The sequence below is a fragment of the Cadophora gregata genome (assembly GCF_030347475.1).
Source record: "Cadophora gregata isolate MNR1 chromosome Unknown scaffold_12, whole genome shotgun sequence".
Classification (NCBI taxonomy): domain Eukaryota; kingdom Fungi; phylum Ascomycota; class Leotiomycetes; order Helotiales; family Ploettnerulaceae; genus Cadophora; species Cadophora gregata.
Window position 1 is genome coordinate 682,821 of NW_026695935.1, and position 19,306 is coordinate 702,126.

The 19,306-nt window shown below is 47.7% G+C and overlaps 5 protein-coding genes across 5 annotated transcripts; 1 reads left to right on the forward strand and 4 right to left on the reverse strand.

Moving 5' to 3' along the window:
* Positions 1-528: 528 nt before the first annotated feature.
* ANKRD16_1 (Ankyrin repeat domain-containing protein 16) lies at positions 529-2,478 on the reverse strand (the record flags this gene model as incomplete). Its single annotated transcript, XM_058496357.1, has 1 exon — positions 529-2,478. The coding sequence occupies one exon, from the start codon at positions 2,476-2,478 to the stop codon at positions 529-531; it is 1,950 nt and encodes a 649-aa protein (XP_058353608.1).
* Positions 2,479-3,108: 630 nt separating this feature from the next.
* ONS95_003071 (uncharacterized protein) lies at positions 3,109-4,807 on the reverse strand (the record flags this gene model as incomplete). The annotated part of the gene is made up of 7 exons (XM_058496358.1): positions 3,109-3,184; positions 3,232-3,754; positions 3,809-3,864; positions 3,918-3,942; positions 3,997-4,167; positions 4,218-4,327; positions 4,383-4,807. The coding sequence occupies 7 exons, from the start codon at positions 4,805-4,807 to the stop codon at positions 3,109-3,111; spliced, it is 1,386 nt and encodes a 461-aa protein (XP_058353609.1).
* A 2,308-nt stretch (positions 4,808-7,115) lies between these two features.
* NTH1 (alpha,alpha-trehalase nth1) lies at positions 7,116-9,582 on the reverse strand (the record flags this gene model as incomplete). The annotated part of the gene is made up of 5 exons (XM_058496359.1): positions 7,116-7,290; positions 7,343-9,084; positions 9,137-9,258; positions 9,317-9,383; positions 9,433-9,582. The coding sequence occupies 5 exons, from the start codon at positions 9,580-9,582 to the stop codon at positions 7,116-7,118; spliced, it is 2,256 nt and encodes a 751-aa protein (XP_058353610.1).
* Positions 9,583-12,567: 2,985 nt separating this feature from the next.
* ONS95_003073 (uncharacterized protein) lies at positions 12,568-13,041 on the reverse strand (the record flags this gene model as incomplete). Its single annotated transcript, XM_058496360.1, has 1 exon — positions 12,568-13,041. One exon carries the CDS (start codon positions 13,039-13,041, stop codon positions 12,568-12,570), a length of 474 nt encoding a protein of 157 aa, XP_058353611.1.
* A 1,036-nt stretch (positions 13,042-14,077) lies between these two features.
* On the forward strand, positions 14,078-19,262 carry ONS95_003074 (uncharacterized protein). The gene is made up of 4 exons (XM_058496361.1): positions 14,078-16,481; positions 16,533-17,830; positions 17,918-18,561; positions 18,639-19,262. Exons 1-4 carry the CDS (start codon positions 15,819-15,821, stop codon positions 18,995-18,997), a joined length of 2,964 nt encoding a protein of 987 aa, XP_058353612.1. The 5' UTR covers positions 14,078-15,818; the 3' UTR covers positions 18,998-19,262.
* The last annotated feature ends 44 nt before the right edge of the window (positions 19,263-19,306 follow it).

Consider the following 19,306-nt stretch of genomic DNA (forward strand, 5'->3'; position numbering starts at 1 on the left):
AGGAAGAAAGAAAGGAAATAAAACTAAAAGAGAACAACTTTTATATACCCTAGAGGCTAAAGAGAAAGCTAATAAGAAATAAATCTTAGTAACTATAAAAAGAAAGTACGAGATAGCTATAAATAAAAGTAAATAAGAGTAATAAGAGTAAGAGATTATTAATAAAGAAGCGATTTAGGTATACTCTTATACTATTTTATATACCTTAATACTATAAAGTTACTAAACTCCTAGGAAAATAAGAGACATAAGTACTATATATATACTAGTATATTACGAGAGTTAATAAAGCATAATCAAGGCTCTTTATATAATATAAATTATTAACGATACTTTAGTAATACTCTAGCGTTACTTCAGGAATATTTAGCGCTATACTGCTTTAGAAAGCTCTATTTACTACAGATATAAAGAATAGGGGGGCTATTAGAAATATAGGGATTATAAGTATAAACTTAGTACTATAGGCCGTACTACTAAGTACACTACCCCTTTATATAGGAGATTCTCTCTCTCTGTAATAGCTCCTTATGCAACTGCAATTTTAACAGGTAGGACATACCCCGGTGGAGCCAAATTTACATTCTCCAATGCCAGTTCAAATGCTGTTTTGCCTTTGCTGTCTCTTTCAGTAAGAGACAAGCCTCCCTCAAGGAGTTTCAGGATTACACCGTTGCCTCTTTTAGAAGGCTGCTGCTTACAAGCGTAGTGGAGAGGCGAACGACGCTGCGTGCTTGTTGATGATATGTCGCACTTCTTTGATATAAGATACTCGGAAACATCGTACAGCTGATTTTCAATACTGGTCATGAGCGCAGATTGGCCGGCAGCGTTTTTATGATCAATGTCGACGCCAAACTGCTCAACAATCAACTTCGCCAATCCCAAAACCCCAAACTTGAAATACAGAGAACCGTGGTTTGAGGGATAGGAACCCGAGACTGGTGCCAATGAGACTGCTACCTGTAGTACCGAATCTCCCTTTGATGTAGCAGCGTTAATATCAGCTCCAGCAGCCAATAAGACGTCCAATTTTTGTTGTGCTTTTTCTTCTGTGTTGGAGGATTCGACGACAATATGTACAGCGTAGAGGCCATCCTGACGTCTCGAAGTATGATCTGCGCCATGTTCCAACAGCGCACTTAACGCTACTAGTGATCCTGTCGACGCAGCGGCATGATGTATCGCGAATGATCCATCCCCAATAGGATCGTTGACGCCAATGCCTTTCTCGAGTAGGAGTTCAAGAACAGTTGTACTGTCTCTGGAAATTGCAGGGAACAGGCAGCTCTGCCTCTTCCACAAAAGGCCGTTTAACTCTTCCGTACTGGCATTCCTGATCAGGAGAAGTGCGACCGCATCACATCCTCTCTCCAGGGCACACCACACCGGAGACGGAACGAAGTTCCCATTCTCACACAGTTTCCGCGAATCTGAAACTGCAGCGACGAGTGCTCCCAGAACTCCAACGCTATCAGGGTTACCATATCGAGCGGCAAGGTGCAGTGGTGAAAGCCCTTCTTTATTTGCGATGGTTGGATCAGCGTCATGTTGTAACAGGAGCCGAACAAGCTTGAATCCATTGGAATCCTCTGACGACTCGATAATGCATGCTTGTTGCAAAGGCGTATTGCCCAGCTCGTCTTGATGTGTTGTCATTCCTTTATTCTGCAATAACAACTCAACGACGTTGAGGTGATGAAACCTTGACGCCAACTGCAAGGCCATCTGTCTCGCAGCGTCGACAGTTCCATCTGCCGAAGCTTCATTGAGAGCAGAAAGGGCGATAATTGAGTGTTTGACTTGATCAAGCTGCCCGTTGGATGCCGCGATTCTAAGCTTAGATTCCTCATTGCGCTTCGTGTCTGCTGTGACAGGGCCGATAAACTGGGAAACAGAGCTTGGCCCAGTCTCGTTTGCGGGCCCATTGTAAACATATTCCCTGAGCAGCAATAATTCTCCCTTAGCGTCTTCATTGACATTGCCCTCTGTGGCTCCTTTAAGCAAAGCGAACGCGGGCTCCTTTTCGCTGTACCTGGCGCAGTCCAATGCTGCCTTCACAGCAGCAATCGTAATTCGGGCTCCGTGCTCAAGTAGCACTGCGACTAGATTTGGTAGAAATGAATCTGAGTGGAATACAGCCTCTAGAGAGGATAGATTTCTAGCAGATGTTTGAGATCGGTTGATCTGGGTACCTCCTTCAAGCAGCGATTTGATTGTGCTAATTCGACGTTGTAGATGCCATTGCTCACCGGAAGCTGACCTTGCCATACCAGGATAAATTTCACTAAATCTTGCAGCTATGGCGGTTAAAGTGCCGAACGGGCATAAGGCAAATAGGAGAGGACATCCAAGCTGGCTTGCGCGATTTGCGTCGCAGTCTTGCTGTAACAGCCAGTCCACAATGTTGTTGAATCCGAGATGTGCAGCCCAATGAAGAGTTGTTACATCCGGGTACTCAGTTGCTTTCCCATACATCTTTGGATATCCCTCCAACAGGCTGGGAGCGTAATACTTGATCCACCAAATGAAGTTATTTGACTTGACGGGACGAAATAGCTGCTGCATTAGATGCTGGATATGATTGTTCTCACGATTTTTATATGCGTGAGATGGCCAGTTCCGGCATGAGTATAGATAAGCGTCATGTACGTCTTTTGAAGCAGTCCATACGTCTGTCCGTCCGGATGGGGTGGTAGCGAACTCCTCAAAGTTGAGGATGAGGAGACATGTCTTTGCCAGAAGATAATCATCCCTTGCAACTTGAACCTGATAGTCTGCAACCAACGGTTGCTTCTCGGGATTGATGCTAAGCAGAAACTCTTTCACGGTGAAGTGCGCGAGCTCGATAATATCAGAGCTTTCGGACCTTCGCCTGATCAAGCTGCTGCATCACCTCATGACGTCGACAATTGAAGTCATCGCGCCAGGGTTTAAAGCTTTATCGCCATCCTTGATCGAAAGAACGGCGAGTAACAGATCTGCAGTGACAGGTTCTCTGGCACAAACAAGCCACTGTAATGTCCGCTTGACTAGTTCTTGATTTGACTTAAGCTTTACTCGCCCAAGAATACGCTCATACGCAGCCGGCAGGTCAGGTGGTAGCTGCTAAAGAGCTGCTCTCCTGTCGTCGTCGTTGTTGAGCTCGCAAAGATAGTCCATCTGACATGCCACCCAACGAAACCTTGGAACATGAGATTCAAATTCAACGCAGAGGAGGTAGTAACTCACATGCCATGAGCTCCAGTGATGAGCGTTTTTATGATGTGCTCCTTCAATTCCGGATCCCGTATGCGCAGTTCCTGACGTGAAGTCCTGGTTTCGATTTCAGCAGCGACATAAAGGCGTAGATCGCCGCTTTGAGCAGCAATGGAAACATTGGCATATTCGAGAAGTTGGCTGCGGATGTCGACCTCATCACGACTCGCAAAGAGAGTTTTCATCTTTCCGGTAGATGTAAGACTTCGCAGAATTTCAATGGTGTCGGTTCGTTTCGTCTCAATCTCATCGAGCCCATCAATGATGATCATGGTAGATTTGAAGTGCAGCGCCATGTCCTTCAGCAAATTACAGAGCTCCAAAGGGGTGACTTCCTGCGGAGGGTTTCCTTTGACGTTATGAGCTTCGTAAAAGCTCTCCAGGTCGTGGAGACAATGGTCATCTTGTAGAGCAAATTGTTTGACGAGAGATCCAAGTATCGTTGAGGACACATGAGTCTCGGGCTTCTTGTAGTCGCAAAAGAAGAATGCCATTCCTTGCGTCTTGCTTAGCGTTGAAAAGTTTAAAATGTGACTGATCCTCTACATACCAATATTCTCTCCTGTTTTGGCTTTGATGGTCTGTACTTCTTGGATGATGGTTGCCCTAAATGTAAGAGGTTAGCCGAACTCGGCGCCGGTGATGGTTGCTGAGCTCACATTAAAACCGTCTTGCCAGCGCCAGCTACAAGATGTATTAGAGATTGGTCCACCTAGTCAAGGAGCTTACGATACGTACGAATACCATAGAGCCACAGCTTTCCATGGTCAGCAGAAAGCCAAGACTTGAACTCGGCTCCGTCGAGGAACCAACCACCAGTTCCTGCCTGTCGAAGTCGAACATTTGCCGACTGGTACTGGTTGTAATCGACCGCATTCAACGAATTGATGATATCCTGTCGTCTTTTACCTGGTGGATTCAAAGTTAAAGAATGTTTCAAAGTATGAAGGATAACCTACTCAAGAAAGTCTCATTCATTCTTGTGCGCTGAAGCTGCAATTCGTTGTCAATTTGAGCGAGACCGGACTGAATAGCATCCTGCGAAGCCAAAGCATTCAACAAGGCAGACCTGGCTCAAAATAATCAGCAAATAACACGGCAGGTTTTACGGGGTGCAAACGCACATTTCATCGACTGCAAGCGCAAGACTGAGAGAGGTCTTCTGCCTTTCCACCTCCGCCAAGAGATTCTTAGTTTCGGCTTTTGAAAGCGGCCACAGCACTCTCTGTCGAGCTCTATCCATGGACTTGTTCTTCTTGGCGGCTATATGCTCGAGCTGGGCTTCGATCTTACGAAGCACATTGTCACAGTTGTTGATATGATGGATTCGGGTTGTATGTTGCGGGGATGTTTGCTCTAGCTCTAGTCGAATTGCAACCTTCTGAAGACTATGCGAAGTGCCGAATAGAAGATTGACCTCATGAAAAAGGTTCTTGACTGTTTCGTCACTTTGCTTGAATTCGGACAGGTATTTGAATCCGTTCGTCACGATGCCATTGGTGATCATGATCAAGCCAGCAATACTGGCTGATATGGATAGTGGATCCATGATGACCGACTCAATTCTCAAACCTCTCGGCGAAAGGAGGCAGCAAATCCAGCAAAGATTTTAACTCCAGATGTAAGTTTGTGAAGAGTTAAGAAATTGAAAAGGTTCAGGATTTACTGCGCCAAATAGTAAGGCTGCGAGGGTTGGGTCTGCTGGACAGAGTGAGGCTGTACAAAAAACACCTCTGCGCGTCTCTGAACGCCGCCACCACACGATTGATCTGCACCACTAAAAGACGAACAAATAAGACATACTCTTGTGACACGATAAGGTGAAAACCGAGGCTGATTGAAGCGGGTGGTAGCGCTGTATAGCCACAGGAGGTGTGACAGGGCGTTCTTATTATTTGACATCGAGGGAATCTGAGGCTCTCACGAGCGATTCTTGATGAAGCGCAATATTGACCAGACTCAAGATACTCACAATACTTCAGAATCTTACTTGTTTTCGGATTATGGTGTCTAGGAACGCACGGAAACGGCAGTTTGCTATGGCTGATTCAGTCGAACAACTCCACTCAAAGCTGCAGTTGTAAGGCTGCGGGTTGTTAAGGCTTTGTGTGTACCTTTGTTAATCGGTGCAAATCTTACCAATGTTCCATTCCCCAAATAATCAGCGCTGGGACTCGCCGTACTCGAGTAGAGCACACGTCTTTGCAAGCTCTCACGTTCTGGCTCATTATTGAAACCGGGCCCTGGTTGGGATCTCGAGCGCAAAGATCCCTCTGCTGGTTGTGAGCCCACTAGGCTATTGCTACACTGGGCTCCCGAAGCAGGCTCAAAAGTCAGGCGTTTTCATGCAATGATAACACGCTGCCAAATGTCGTCACTTTCTTGGAACGTTGTTATTAATTGGGTGTGTTTCGGAGGTGCAGATGGCTGAGCCGAGCCGCTATTGATATTCAGCAGTGGCTAACCTTGGGTAAAATATGACAAGGACGTGCCTCGCTGTGAGCCTCACCTGTTTTATTTCTCGAGCAAGGAATCAGAGAAGATGTTGGATTCGCTAGACAGCGAAGCTGTCCAACAAGCCTTGGACAAGCATATTGTTGCCTTGGCTGAGCCTTGAAACTACGTCAGTATCCCAGTTTCGCGGGACGAGCCAACGAAGTACCAAAGCCAGGGGGCAAAAGAAGCAATACGAAATGATGCCCATTTTATCCACGGAGGCGGCCTCGACCAGCCCATGGTGTGCTCTAATTTACCATGTTCTTTGTGTATCGTAGCCTTTCATCACCGAATACCATCAATTACTCACAAATTGTCTTGAAAAGTCGAGGATGCCAATTGGAAAGGCTTTATGTAGCTATCGACATTTTTAATTTGTTCTCCATCAACCTTTGTCAAGAGAAGCAAGCTCCTAGGCGTTTTCAGCTGAGGATAAGTATCTTCAACTTTGTTGTTTTATTACTCGCTTCGACTGCCAAGACTTGCTTGGAGACCTACAATTGCCTAGATTGATGACCAATACGATCACTGCTCCTTAAATGTTGATCAATTCTTGAAACTAAGACAGGGAGAAAAATGAGTTTCAAGTCAAGTTGATTACAGGCTTGAGGTATGATGCCCACTTAACTTGAGCACAGCGTTATTTCAGCAAGTTCCAGATCAACACAGCAAGCAAGAGAAAAATAAGAGCACAGAGCGGCACAATGTACAGATCAATCGACCGGTTCTATTAATGGTAAGTTATGTACAACCGACAACGAAAAGCCTGTGCATGAATTTTTTTGGTATCCGCAAGGACGATAATGTACAGCCGTCATAGAGCAAAGCGAAAGCACAGCACACTAAAGCAGACTCACAGCTCGCAATCTCGCATGTCATAACCTCCCAAGAAAAAGACCACTCTGTAACGCCAGATACCATGTATCCTTTCAAACATCCGTCCGTCCGTCCATTGATCATTCAAGCCACGCGAAGGAAGCTATCGAGTGAATCCATGAGAGTCATTCGTGGAGGGGATACAGGAGGAGGACTGTGATGAAAAGTGAAACAATGTAAAGCAAGAGACCAACACAAAAGCAAAAGGACCATCTAGTAGGGTATCTAGCGCCGCAAAGTCATTTGCTCATCTGTGTGTAACCATTTTTGCAAGTCTGTCCGTGATTTTGGCCGTCGTGAAGAACCCCAAGAAAGAATTTGCTTGCCTGCCCAACCCTTGGAAATGCTAGCTCTTTCATGCAAACAAGAAGTAGGAGAATCGTGACAATGGGAACGCGTATGTAGCCGTCTGTGCATCTTCATCGGTTCTGTCGAATGATAGATGCGAAGGGCGAGAGAACGTATGTACTGAATCGGGATAAAGATCATTCGAAGACCTCTGAGTTGTCCTCATGGTCGGACGAGGTTTCGACGGATTCGGCGATCTGTGCTGTAGCGCGAAGGTAGGTCTCGAAGGGCGTAAGAGTTCCCAGTGCACGACGAGCATGAGCTGAAATAAGTTGCAGACCATACACGTACGAGGCATTGACCCATCCAAAGCTATCAAGCATTAGTCATGTTTTCTTTCACGGGACAGATGGAAGCGACTTACCCCTCCTTGGCTACACCCTTGAAATCCAATCCCTGATTACCATACTCGGCATCAACTCGATGCGGGTCGGTAACTCTGGTAACATCATACTTTTCAACAACAACACCATTGTAGTCGACAAAAGCCTTTGTCATCATGAGCAGCCACTTGTATGCCAGGCGCTGAGCGTCCTCCTCGTATCCGTACCGGATGAGACCGCCCCATGCAAGCATCTGCTGAGGTGCCCAACCATAGGGATAATCCCATTGTCTGTTGGGACGGTCCAGACCGATGACTCCGCGTGATCTCTCCGTACCTGAGGCTAAACCACCGGCCTCCTCAAGGAGTGGAAGAGCACCATTAACAAGTCGAGCGGCCTGAGCGGGAGAAGCAACTCCAGACCAAAGAGCCCATAGCATAGTAGCACTCTCGTAGGTACATTGTTCCTTCTTAACGGTATCATAATCGAAGAACATCCCCTTCTCCTCGTTCCAGAGGTATTTATCGATAGCAACCTTGCGCATTCTAGCACGTCTCTCCCAGAATGAAGAGGTCATGACATCTCCTGCCTTGATACTTCCGTGTGCGAACTCTGCAGGGATCACCAGAGCATCGTTGCAATAGAGACGAATAAACAGCGAAATGTCCTTTTCGTACTTCAAGAGGAGGCAGTTGAGGTCAATCGTAGCCAGGTTAGCACAGCAATTCTCCAAGCGGTATGATGTATCATGACCGGACTCTCGAACAGCACGATCGTGCATGAAGTAACGATCCAATTCAGGTTCCTTTATGGAACCGCTATTGTATCCCTTTACGAACTCCTCCATGGACAAGTTATGCTTCTTTGCATAAGGCTCGAGGATATGGGTAAAGTGAGATGCTTCCGTCTCTGGCGGAACACCCATTCCTTCTGGTCGATAACGAGACAGGCCAGTTCGCTTGTCAAGGCGTGGAGCTGCGACCCAGACCGACTCGTATTCCTTAATCGCGGCAAGAATAGCGAGCTTGAGAAATTCTTCAGCACCATCTTCATGTTTGATCTTATCGAAAACACGGAGTGCCATATCAGTAAGGAAAGGAGGTTGAGATCGGCTCAAATAGTAGGACCGTGTGGCATTCAGAATCTTTCCGTAATGCTTGATGCAGAAGACAAAATTGGTCACCATGCTCTTGGCAAGATGGACCTTCTCACTCGCAATGAGACCCAAAGACTCCATGTAGGAATCCCAGCCATAGAGCTCATTGAATCGGCCACCAGGAACAACGAATGGGACACCCTTTAGGACAGTCTTGCCAGACTTCTCGTCAAACTTCGGCTCCATAGCAACTGCTAGAAGTCCGGGCTTGTCATTGAGGTCTCGCACATACTGTGGAGTGATCTTTTCTGGCAGCGAGCAGACATCCAGGCGAATTTCGGGCCTTTCTTTTGCGACCTGGCAGTAGTATTCATATTGCTCGGGTGCTCCGTGTGGTACATAGATTCTTGGTCGTGGGTCATCTGTCCAGTCCTTAGGATCTCTCCCAGCCTTCTCAATGACAGATCCGTCAATGACCCGAGTCAAGTTGTCCCAGAATTCGTTGGTGATTAATCGGGAGAGTCGATTGACCGGGTTTTCATTGATTCGAGACTCGTCAAGGAAGATGTAAGTCTGGCCATTCTCCTTGGCAAGGTATAGCTCTTGGAGGAGGTTCGATAGAACATAGTTTCCCCTGACTTCTCTCATCTTGTATCCATTCGAAGCTGCTGTTCCCAGAGAAATAACCTAATGCAAAATATCAGCCAATACTCGTAGAACCAGAGCCTAGAATGCTGACCTTTGGTCCATTGTCTTCGATTGTGATCTGGAAATTGCCATTGGTGGCCTCTTGCTCTTCGAGGTTCCTTATGGTTCGCTCAACGTGGAGGTGGAATCTATTAGGTAGCAGAGTAGTCTCATCTGAAGGGACTGTTAGTAACTGGATTCTGTCATTGTGACCCCTCTTTCACTCTCGTACCGTGGCTTCCTCGTCGGATGGGTAGCTTCAGACTAGCTCGGTCAATTGCCTTTGTAGGGCTCTGGTTCTGTACCGTGTCAGGATTCCTATTGTGTAGCACAGCAATTAGAACATACTGTAGAGTAGGTGCGTGTGCGGAAGTGGTTATGCTGCTTGTGGTGGGCATCTGGACCATAGTATATGTGCGATGCAGAGTATACATCAATCTCGTTCTCAACTGCGACTGCAGCTGAGTTGGCAGCTCGTGCCTTCACAGGAGACGACATGCCGGTTGTTGTCGTCAAGCAGGTACGGGTATTCGAAAGGCGTATTTGTAGTTTAGAGGGTGTTGAGCCGTAAGGTCGAACCACTGCGACCGGTGATGAAAGGGAGGGAAGAGGTTGGAAGTTGGAATGCTCGCTCGCAGAAAGCTGGTACAATAATATTTAGAAAAGGAAAGACGAGCGAGGAGACAGGAGGGAGGATCTGTTTCAGCGAAGTATAGAAGCTTCGCCTGGGTGATCTTCTTCAAGGTGGTTGGTGAGGTGGATTGGAGAAGGAGAGGAAGAGAAGATGCCCTTTGAGAGATGGCAGCCGAGAAATTGGGTCTTTATCGGAACGCTAAGGCGACGCTGGTGACGCTGTTGAGCTCTTCGATAAGAGTACTGTAATCTTAGTGGGGTATTGTGTAGCGTATGGGGCAGGGCACGGTGGAAAGCTGACAGGCTCGAATAAATATGTCCCGGTACCGACGAATAGAAAACGGTCTTCAATCCACAGCAAAGACCGTTTCTTTGAACACTGGTCAGGCTTTGTATCTGCCAGAAACACTCAATGCCTAGCGGTAATTCGGTCTCGTTCACGATGTTCGGTTCGGCGAAATTTGTTATCCTTTAGTTTTTCAGACCGCTGCGTCCCCTAAGCTTTTAGCGGCCACCCTTCAGTGCCTCCACGACGTCGGACGCTGGCCAGGGGAACCAGAGCCAGCCAATAATGGATCAACTGAGCCGTGGGACTTGCATGCTCAAGACGGCTTGATCAGTCGCGTGCATGAAGCTGCATAAGCCTCCGTATTTGGCGAGTTGGGGGTCCTGGCATCTGGGCTATCTTGAGGAGACGGCTTGCCTTCCGGCCATCTTGACACCTTTGGAGGACGAGATGGACTCCCCCCACCAGCGCCTCCCGAGTCATCAGCATATCAGTCAGCTCCAAACCGATCACACGATGCATCAAGCGTTGACCACAGGGAGAAAGTAGGGGGGGGTTGAGATCTGCTCTACTTCTGCAACCACTGTTGAGGATCTTGCGAGGATCTTCACCGCTGCGAGTCGGCATTGAGCCCACCCCCCATCGAGATTCGGCACATATATGACAGATAGAGATGAGCTGGATAGCTTCGATCCATGATTCAGGAATGCTGGTTTCAGTCTAGCAAACCAGCGAACGGCGGAACAGAAAGCTAGTCGGATGATCCGGACCTAGAGAGCAGCAAATGGGGGAACACTCGCTCGGAGCCCCGCGGATTACACCAATAAAGAGTCGACGCCTCTTCTCATCTTAAATTGATCACCTGCATCTTAGAAGCTCCCCTCGAAGCGAGTTGATGCAGCCTCGCGTGGGGTGTTGCTCGAGAGCTGATTTTGGAACGGGATAGCTCTTCGAGGCACTACAGTAAGCGCTTGCTGAAGAAGCATCATCTCCAGATTCCAGATGTTATATGACCCTGGAAACAAGAATAATTAGTGGTGGCGATAGAAAGGTCCATGATGTTCTTTGCGTGTTCTTAGTGCCTTCGAAAGTATAAGGTTCGGCGATGTCCAGCTGGAGCCGTTTCGGACAATCATTGAAACAGGATCTAGTCATGAACTTTCCTGCCAAACGTCAGGAACGGGTAGGTCTCTTGCCCTCATCCCAGTCAATCAATAATCTTACTGAACTAAAGCAGGCCAACGACAACTACGGGGATGATTCTTTGGGGTTCCTGTATCATGAAAATTCGTTCTCCATGGGAGAAGAATCAGCCACTCGGCTTGCCGCCACCAACGCCACCATAATGTATCTGCACTGAAGAACAAAATCGACCAAAGAGCTTGCTCTGTACCTAACCTGATTCGGTTCAGTGGCAGTACAAGTATAAATGGGGAAGCATAGTTGCGATTGAAGCTCTAGATAACTTTTATAGCCGACTGGCTGGGTATAGGCAATGTGCTTCCAGCAGCAATTCACTCCCTCATGCTTACGTCGGAGCATTTGACCACAAATTGAGCTCATCCATAAGAGTTTGGATTGGAAATATTCAAGTGCACAACTGCAAGCGTAGATGTGTACTAGCTCGAAATTTGAGCGTGTCCTTGACTTCACCTGCGGCAAACTCGAAATCGCTCGTATGGTTCTGTTTACAATTCGGGAAACAGTTGATTCCGAGCCATGTAGCTCCAGTGTCGAGATCTGGGATCCTGAGAACATGTTGGATAGGTTCATTGGTATCTATGTCAATGTCAAGCCCATTGCCTCGTGGTTTCGATTTTCGACTGGCTTTGTAACCTGGTTGTTGGCAAGGACGCGCACAGATGGCTGTTGAAGCCGGACTGGTAGCCATGAAAGTTCTTGCATAACCAGCGTTATTTATCAAAATGACTTGCGAGACGTGGGCTGTCTCCTTCTGTCTCTTGCTGTGTTCGTCTGTCTTTATTGTCTTCTGCAGTCCGTTGAGGTGGCTTGTTCTTCTGCTGGCGACTGCCAAAACTGTCCCCTTGCATACTGTCCTCTTTATCTTGGCATCGTTGAATGCAATTTATATCTTCCTGTGTTTTATGGCTAAGTGATCGATCTGTCGGTGACTGACGATGGCGGCCATGTCTTGCGCTTTGCCTCGGTCGTCCTTGAGGCTTTGAGGGTCATGAAAGGGGACTCCAGAAAAGGAGAGATCGTTAGCCTACAAGTCCTTTGCGCAATTGCCTTCCGCACCTTGTCTAACGAAAGTCCTTTCTTGCGAGTCTTTGCGATGGGCGTTGTCGTCCATCACCGGCCTATCGGCTCACTTGCTATGCAGCCCAGCCTTGTCATCCTTAATTAAACCAGTTTTCCCAGGCGTGAGTAGATGGAAGCGCTAGCCCGAGCACGAAAAGACAAGTTTTGGGGCGTTTGAACAATAAACGGTAATGGGAACGGACTGGCCTGGTCAACGCCAGCAAGGGTCATGAGTCTGCTATGGCAATGCCGTATCTGGAGCTCTCAGACGCCTGGGGAGAGAAGCTCTATGCCTGGCAGAGCTAAGAGGATGCATATTCCCTGTGCCTTGAGAGTTCGTGCGGAGAAGACCTTGCTTGCCATGAATACGAGAGAACAGTACCATTTAGGAGGAGCAGCGACGCTCTGCAATGGGTGGTCCAGGAGCCAGACAGTAAGAGGAGGGAATACGCACTAATAGGATTTGCTAGATTCTCTCGCCACTGCTTTGATAAAGTGGCTATCGGACCAGCTCCTACCGGTGTTTGTTCACCCCGCGGCGGGGTATACTCATTGATAATGGCGAGAACGATCCGCAAAACAGTGATATAAGGTCCTGCGAATTTCGATATTTCTTCAATCAGGATTGCAGATGGCAAGGCTATGGACAGAAGGGAGTCCTGGAGGACAGTTGGCAATTGGTGTTGTAGTTGCGGATTGTGAGAAGTGGAAGCAGGGGCATGGTCTCGGGACTTGTAGGTACACGCCAGTGCATTCTGATACTCGAAGAGTCCCATGTGATATACACATTCGAAGAGGGGCAGCAGGTGCTATATGAAAGAGAGAAAGAAAGAAAGATATTATCGAAAGTCAGAGTTGCGTTTCAAGTCTACTGTTCTCCAGCCTAGGCGGAATATTTGGACTTTTGTGGTACCTTAATGGCTCACTTCGAAGCATGTTCCGTCAGGGTTAGAACGTATTGTGAGCTTCTCAAAGCATGTCAATGAACAGCAGGAGATGCTTAGAAGCACAAGAAAGTTCGAAAATGTCTCACAAAGTGCCTATGATGTCTACATTGCACATATGGTCTAAGGATCTGCCGCAGAAATCATTTCATCAATACCCAATTGACAAGGTTCTTTGCTTGAAAATCTCCCATGAGGCCCCTGTTTGCTGCAAGCCATTCACAGCGGTGTTGACCCAGGTTCTAAAGAGATTTTTCAGGTTACCAAGAGTGTCCAGGAGCGGAAAAAATTAACAAGAAATAGCAGGTATTTTTCACTTTCGAAGCACATGCTTTGTTGGTGGCAGAACTGCAGTGTGATCAGTATCTTCAGTGAAACTTAGTTATGACAACACAAGGTTCACGATCAGTAGCAAACGACCAACAGGTCTTACACTAAAAACAGGTCTTCTGATATATTTTGATATCAAGTCAAAGCAGGATGCTTGCGGCCTCAAGGAGCCAGTGTCCCAAATGCGAGAGAGATTTCTCTTGGCACAATCCCTTTGATCTTAGTATAGGCTCAACGCTTTCTGGTACTAATAAAGACAACAATCAGGTGCTGGCTTCTTTATTGACACAAGAAGTAGCTATCGACTAACCGGTTCTAAGGCTGAGCCAAGAATAGCCAACTGTGCTATTCTCAGCCTTGAAGAGATACAATCCTCAAACAGCAGTCGAGGTTTACATGTAATAATGAAATGCTTTTCTTTATTGCCATCTATTTTCCTGAAGTCGTCTAAGAACAGAACCTCAAAGTTGGGCAGGGATCCCAGAGCCGAGGAAGCTGAAGCCCCTGCAAGCGCTGAAGCCACCCCAATGTCCCGACGCGAAAACGAAACTCAACTTCAACGACAGGTCATCCACTTTTGATCCTCCAAGCCGGGATATCTTTCCGCCCCAATTGTTCCACTGCAGGTACCCATAACTCAGAATAGCATGATGCCCATGCTTCCGGATAAATCCTCAGTGAGGCCATGTGCGTTGCCTATCAGCCGCCCTGTCAAGCTTTGGCACCCAATCGCAACCCCCACTCGGGAGATGAGCCGCATCAATATATATCAATTTCGGCTCTTCAGGATCGAGCAGAGGCGGTTCTCGAGACTAAATGTGCCTTCGCGGTACTTCCACATCTCTGGACATTGCTCCAGATAGCCCTATACTCGAGAATATCGAGACGATCACAGCGCCATACTGTCTTTGGCGACCACTGAGTCGCCGCTTCGTCCTCACTACGCCAATCGATTTGTTGATAAAAGCGCTTCTGGGCCACTCTCAAGAGTCCATCTTTTGGTCTGTGCAAGTGCCGCGTCTGGCCCAAACGCCAGTTCCCACATTCAGCAGCTACCCGGGTCCACAGGAGCATCGTGCCATTAGACCAGAACGCACCTCTGGACAAATTCGTGATGGGAGGGCTCATTTTCACTACTGACGTGTTGATTCTGCATTGAGAGAATATAGGTATGGCTTCTGGAGCAGTCCCTGTCAGGTCGGCACCCACCGACACATCAACTCTTCAGATATTGGAAGCATTCCTCGAGGGGTCCATCTACGCACTCACTCATGTGGTGTAACAAGGGCTAATTATCCCTCCAAGGAATTCCTAGCACCATATCAACTTGCACCGCTCGTGCTCTAGCCTCATCTCTAGCGTATGCAGCAAATGTCGTGGAAGACTCCATCCGAGAAGATACCGACCTCAAACTGCCATGGCTGGATATTCTGGCGCGCCACAAGTCCATCCTCAACGCTAATCACCGATTCTGTTCAAGCTTTGAAGGACTGCGAATTTCTATGGTCGTGGAGCGAGGCCTTCAGAGATTGAGATACTGCTAGCGGGTCCAACACTGTCTACCATGTCCAATCTACTATGTCGAGGTAAGTCCACTATCGAGTTGAACGTTTCCTGATCTCCTTGTACTTTCTATATGAGGTAATAGGGTATTCTAGAAACATGAGCTAAAGGTGGACATCATCCCTTCTCTTTTCTTAGGAAACCCCCCAGAATGTATCTGGGAACTCATAGGACCAGGGCCTTGAGAATGACGAAAAGCTCAGCAATATGTAGTGAATGGGACTAATCTAGCGTGATCCAAAGTTGCCAAGCCGTCATATTTATTTTGTGGATTCGCCCATGCCTAACTAGGTATTCGTTGATTCCGCCACGAAAGATGCGTGGGTGATCGGGAGCGGGAACTAGCATTGGCCTCGCGCACCCCGCCTGTCCTACCCGCGTCATGACTCCACTTTACATGATCGAGTAACTGCAGGAATCTCAGTGTTGGGCGTTGAAAGACATTGAAGACTCATAAACGATTGCATACAAACGCTCGCAAGATATGCTGACTAGTTCTCCGCAGTCTTGATATCAAGTCTCGTCAGTATAGGTTGGTCAAGAGCCCCTGCCCAGATAGGTAGGGGCCAATCTGATATCACGAATGTGGGTCAGACCTGCAAGCTGCAGAGCCTCTAGACTCCTACTCATTCAGACCGATAGTGTTGGCTAGATCTAGGTCTACATGCAGTGCTACCCTTCAATGGCAGCCCAGCACGGAACAGTTTTCTGGCTTTATGCATGCAAGTTTATCTATAGCACCTTCAAAGCAATGCAGCGGTCTGCCCCTGCCAGTGGGTGAGGAGTGGGGGGTTTCGCTACCCGTCTCGAATCTACTGACTTCGTCTGCCACTACAATGGCGGAGGCCATGGTTTTGATTGCTGACGTATCTCTTATACCTTTGATCACGCACACAGACCCTTTTGTCACCTCCCAGCTTTCCTTCACACTCTCATTGCTTCTGTGCTGTCCTGAGTTACTCTCGTTGATACACCAAGCTCAACTGTTATTCTCCTTCGTATACCTCCATGTACGACCGCAGACCGGAATTATGATGCAGAGGGCGATTGGATATTTTCTCGTAAAGAAAGGTGATGGCACAATTCCCCAAGGAGCGACCCTAACAGGGAGCGGTAGAAAGGTCCAACTGACGAAAGAAAAATGGCGAAATTACTTCTTCGACGGGGACTTTCGAAACGAGTCCCGAGAGACTCTTACTGAAATTAACGGCAGCGTCACAGCTAGTTGGCTATACCACAACCAATGTATGAAGAATTTGACGGAAGAGCAATCATTCGAAGGGGCTCTATACAAGAGAGACAGGGAGAACTACACATTCGCCCCTGAAGGGTTGGACGATTCTGTATTCTTCCGGGAGATGACGAGGATGAACGTGAAAGTAAGTCATCTCACCACCAGTCTCAAAGTACGCGCTGACATGATGATTCAGTGCGCCATAACCTACAATACATTCTTCATTCAGTTCATTCTGGACACAATGATTGACAAAGCAATCAGCAACGACTTCGTCCCACTTGGAGGAGGTCAGCGCATTCAGCTCCTTCCTTCCCTCAAGTACCTACGCGAATGCAAGAAAAATCAGTTGGCCGCTTTCGTCATGGATGAAAAACTGTTGGTTCTTTGGGATGATGATCCGAAGGAGATATTCAAGCGGGGGTTCGATATCGAGGCCAAAATTGTACTAAATATCTGGGGGCCGTGGGATGGGTGGTCGAAGGAACAGTGGAAAATCGCCGCTAAAGAGCTTGGGGTATCTGAAGGAACGCTTTCTCCTGCTGAGATTGAGGATGCAAGGATGGAAAAGAAGCGAAAAACGCTTCTTATCAATCCCATCATCGTTGGTCTTACTCTGACCTTGCTCTTCAGCGCACTGGGGCTGGGTGCCAGGGGTCTAGCACAGGAGATCGCAGTCGATGGCGATTATCGGCGTCTGATACTTCTCCTCGCCGTTCCAGCTCAAATCTTCGTCTCTCTCTTTTTCATGCAGATTGTTATCACCAACATTGCTCAGGTGCTCGGCCCAGTCAATCAGCTCAAGAAGAACTCAAAATTCTATTCCGGAAATGCACCACCCCGAGTTGAACACGATGATACGCTCCCACACGTCACTATCCAAATGCCTGTTTACAAAGAAGGTTTGATCGCGGTCATCATGCCGACTGTTTTGTCCCTCAAAGCCGCGATGGCAACCTACGAGATGCAGGGCGGATCCTCCAACATCTTCATCAACGACGACGGCATGCAGCTTCTTCCCGAAGCAGAAGCCCAGGCTCGACGTAACTTCTACCAGGAACACAACATTGGCTGGGTAGCTCGACCTCCTCACAATCCCAACCCAGGGAAGAACGAAAAGGATAACGGCCAGAGGAAATTTGTTCGTAAAGGAAAGTTTAAAAAAGCATCCAATATGAACTACGCTTTGATGATCAGCAACAAAATTGAGGACAAGCTGCTCAAGATTGGACGTCACCAAACCTGGGCTCCAGAGGAAGAGCAAGAAGCCTACGACTGCTGTCTAGCGGAGGTTCTGGCTGAGGAAGAGGGCCGTGCCTGGGCGGAAGGCAACATCCGCGTGGGCGACTACATCCTGCTGATTGACTCGGACACTCGAGTACCACAGGACTGTTTGCTTGATGCAGCTACCGAGATGGAGCAATCGCCTGAGGTCGGGATCTTACAGTACTCCTCAGGGGTAATGCAGGTAACCGACACTTTCTTCGAGAATGGGTAAGTACAACACCCCCTCTTTTCGCTTACTTCCCATTCTCCTTCTACGTTTCTCGTGCCACCTCATCACTGACACCACCGGTTCAGTATCACGTTCTTCACGAACCTCATCTATACCGCAATTTGCTTTACCGTTGCCAACGGCGACGTCGCACCCTTCGTCGGCCACAATGCAATTCTCCGTTGGTCTGCACTACAACAAGTCGTGTACAAAGATGAAGACGGCTACGAGAAATTCTGGTCCGAGTCCCACGTTTCAGAGGACTTCGATATGTCCCTCCGCTTGCAAGTTGAAGGCTACATCATCCGTCTTGGAGCATACACTGGTGATGGTTTCAAAGAAGGAGTCTCACTCACAGTCTACGACGAGCTGAATCGCTGGGAGAAATACGCATACGGATGCAACGAGCTGCTGTTTCACCCTTTCCGACTCTGGATTACCCGTGGACCGTTCACGCCTCTCTTTCAGAAGTTTCTCATGTCAAATATTCGATTCACGTCAAAAATTACTATCCTGTCGTACATCGGAACTTATTATGCCATCGGCGCGTCTTGGATTCTGACAGTAGCGAATTATTTTTTGATCGGCTGGTTCAATGGCCATCTGGACAAATACTACCTTGACTCGTTTAGAGTCTTCTTCTCACTCATACTTGTCTTCAGCGCTCTTGGCAATGTATCTCTTGCCATCTTACGCTACAGACTTGGGAGAGGTGATCTCCTCGCGGGTCGTAAGTTCAACCCCACCTGTGACAAATCCTTCCCCACTCAATTTCCACTCAGCTGACATCTTATCTTTCCTTCCCAGTCTTCGAAAACTTCAAATGGCTCCTCCTAATGACCATTTTCCTCGGCGGCATCTCCCTCCACGTCTCCCAATCCCTCCTCTCCCACTTCTTCGAAATCGACATGACCTGGGGCGCCACCGCCAAGGAAGTCGAGACCGTCGATTTCTTCGAAGAACTACCACGACTTTTCAAGCGCTTCAAGATAACGTTCATCTTCTGCTTTGGAAGTGCGATTGGTATGGTGGTTTGTGCCAAATACGTGCCGTGGCAGTGGCAGATCAGGGATTTCGTTCCGATTTTCCCACTGTGCTCGGTGGTTGTTAGTCATGCTTTGTTGCCGATTGCGTTGAATCCTGCGTTGATGACTTTTACTTGGTAGAGAAGATGGATCTTACATATATGAATTGTTTAGTGCATCAGATAATACCGTTTGAAGGATGATGTACTATTTGGCTTTGGGAATTTTCGTTGCATATGGTATTATAGCGTTCATGTACAAGCGGATACCATGAGGCGCTCATTCTCAGATCGAGCAGGCCTGCGTAAACTGAATTTTGAGATATTTAAGGATGACACTTGATAGACAAGCTGGTTTTCAGATGATAGAATCCTACGAAATAGTAATGCAATGTACAAGATGCCGCAGCCGCTCTGTCTCCTTCCCGGATCTCGTGGACAGTGGGCACCT

Coding starts and splice junctions, on each gene's coding strand:
- ONS95_003074 (XM_058496361.1), top strand. CDS start 15,819: ATGCATGCAAGTTTATCTATAGCACCTTCAAAGCAATGCAGCGGTCTG. Junction 16,482..16,532: donor TGACGAGGATGAACGTGAAA/GTAAGTCATCTC, acceptor ATGATGATTCAG/TGCGCCATAACCTACAATAC. Junction 17,831..17,917: donor GACACTTTCTTCGAGAATGG/GTAAGTACAACA, acceptor CCACCGGTTCAG/TATCACGTTCTTCACGAACC.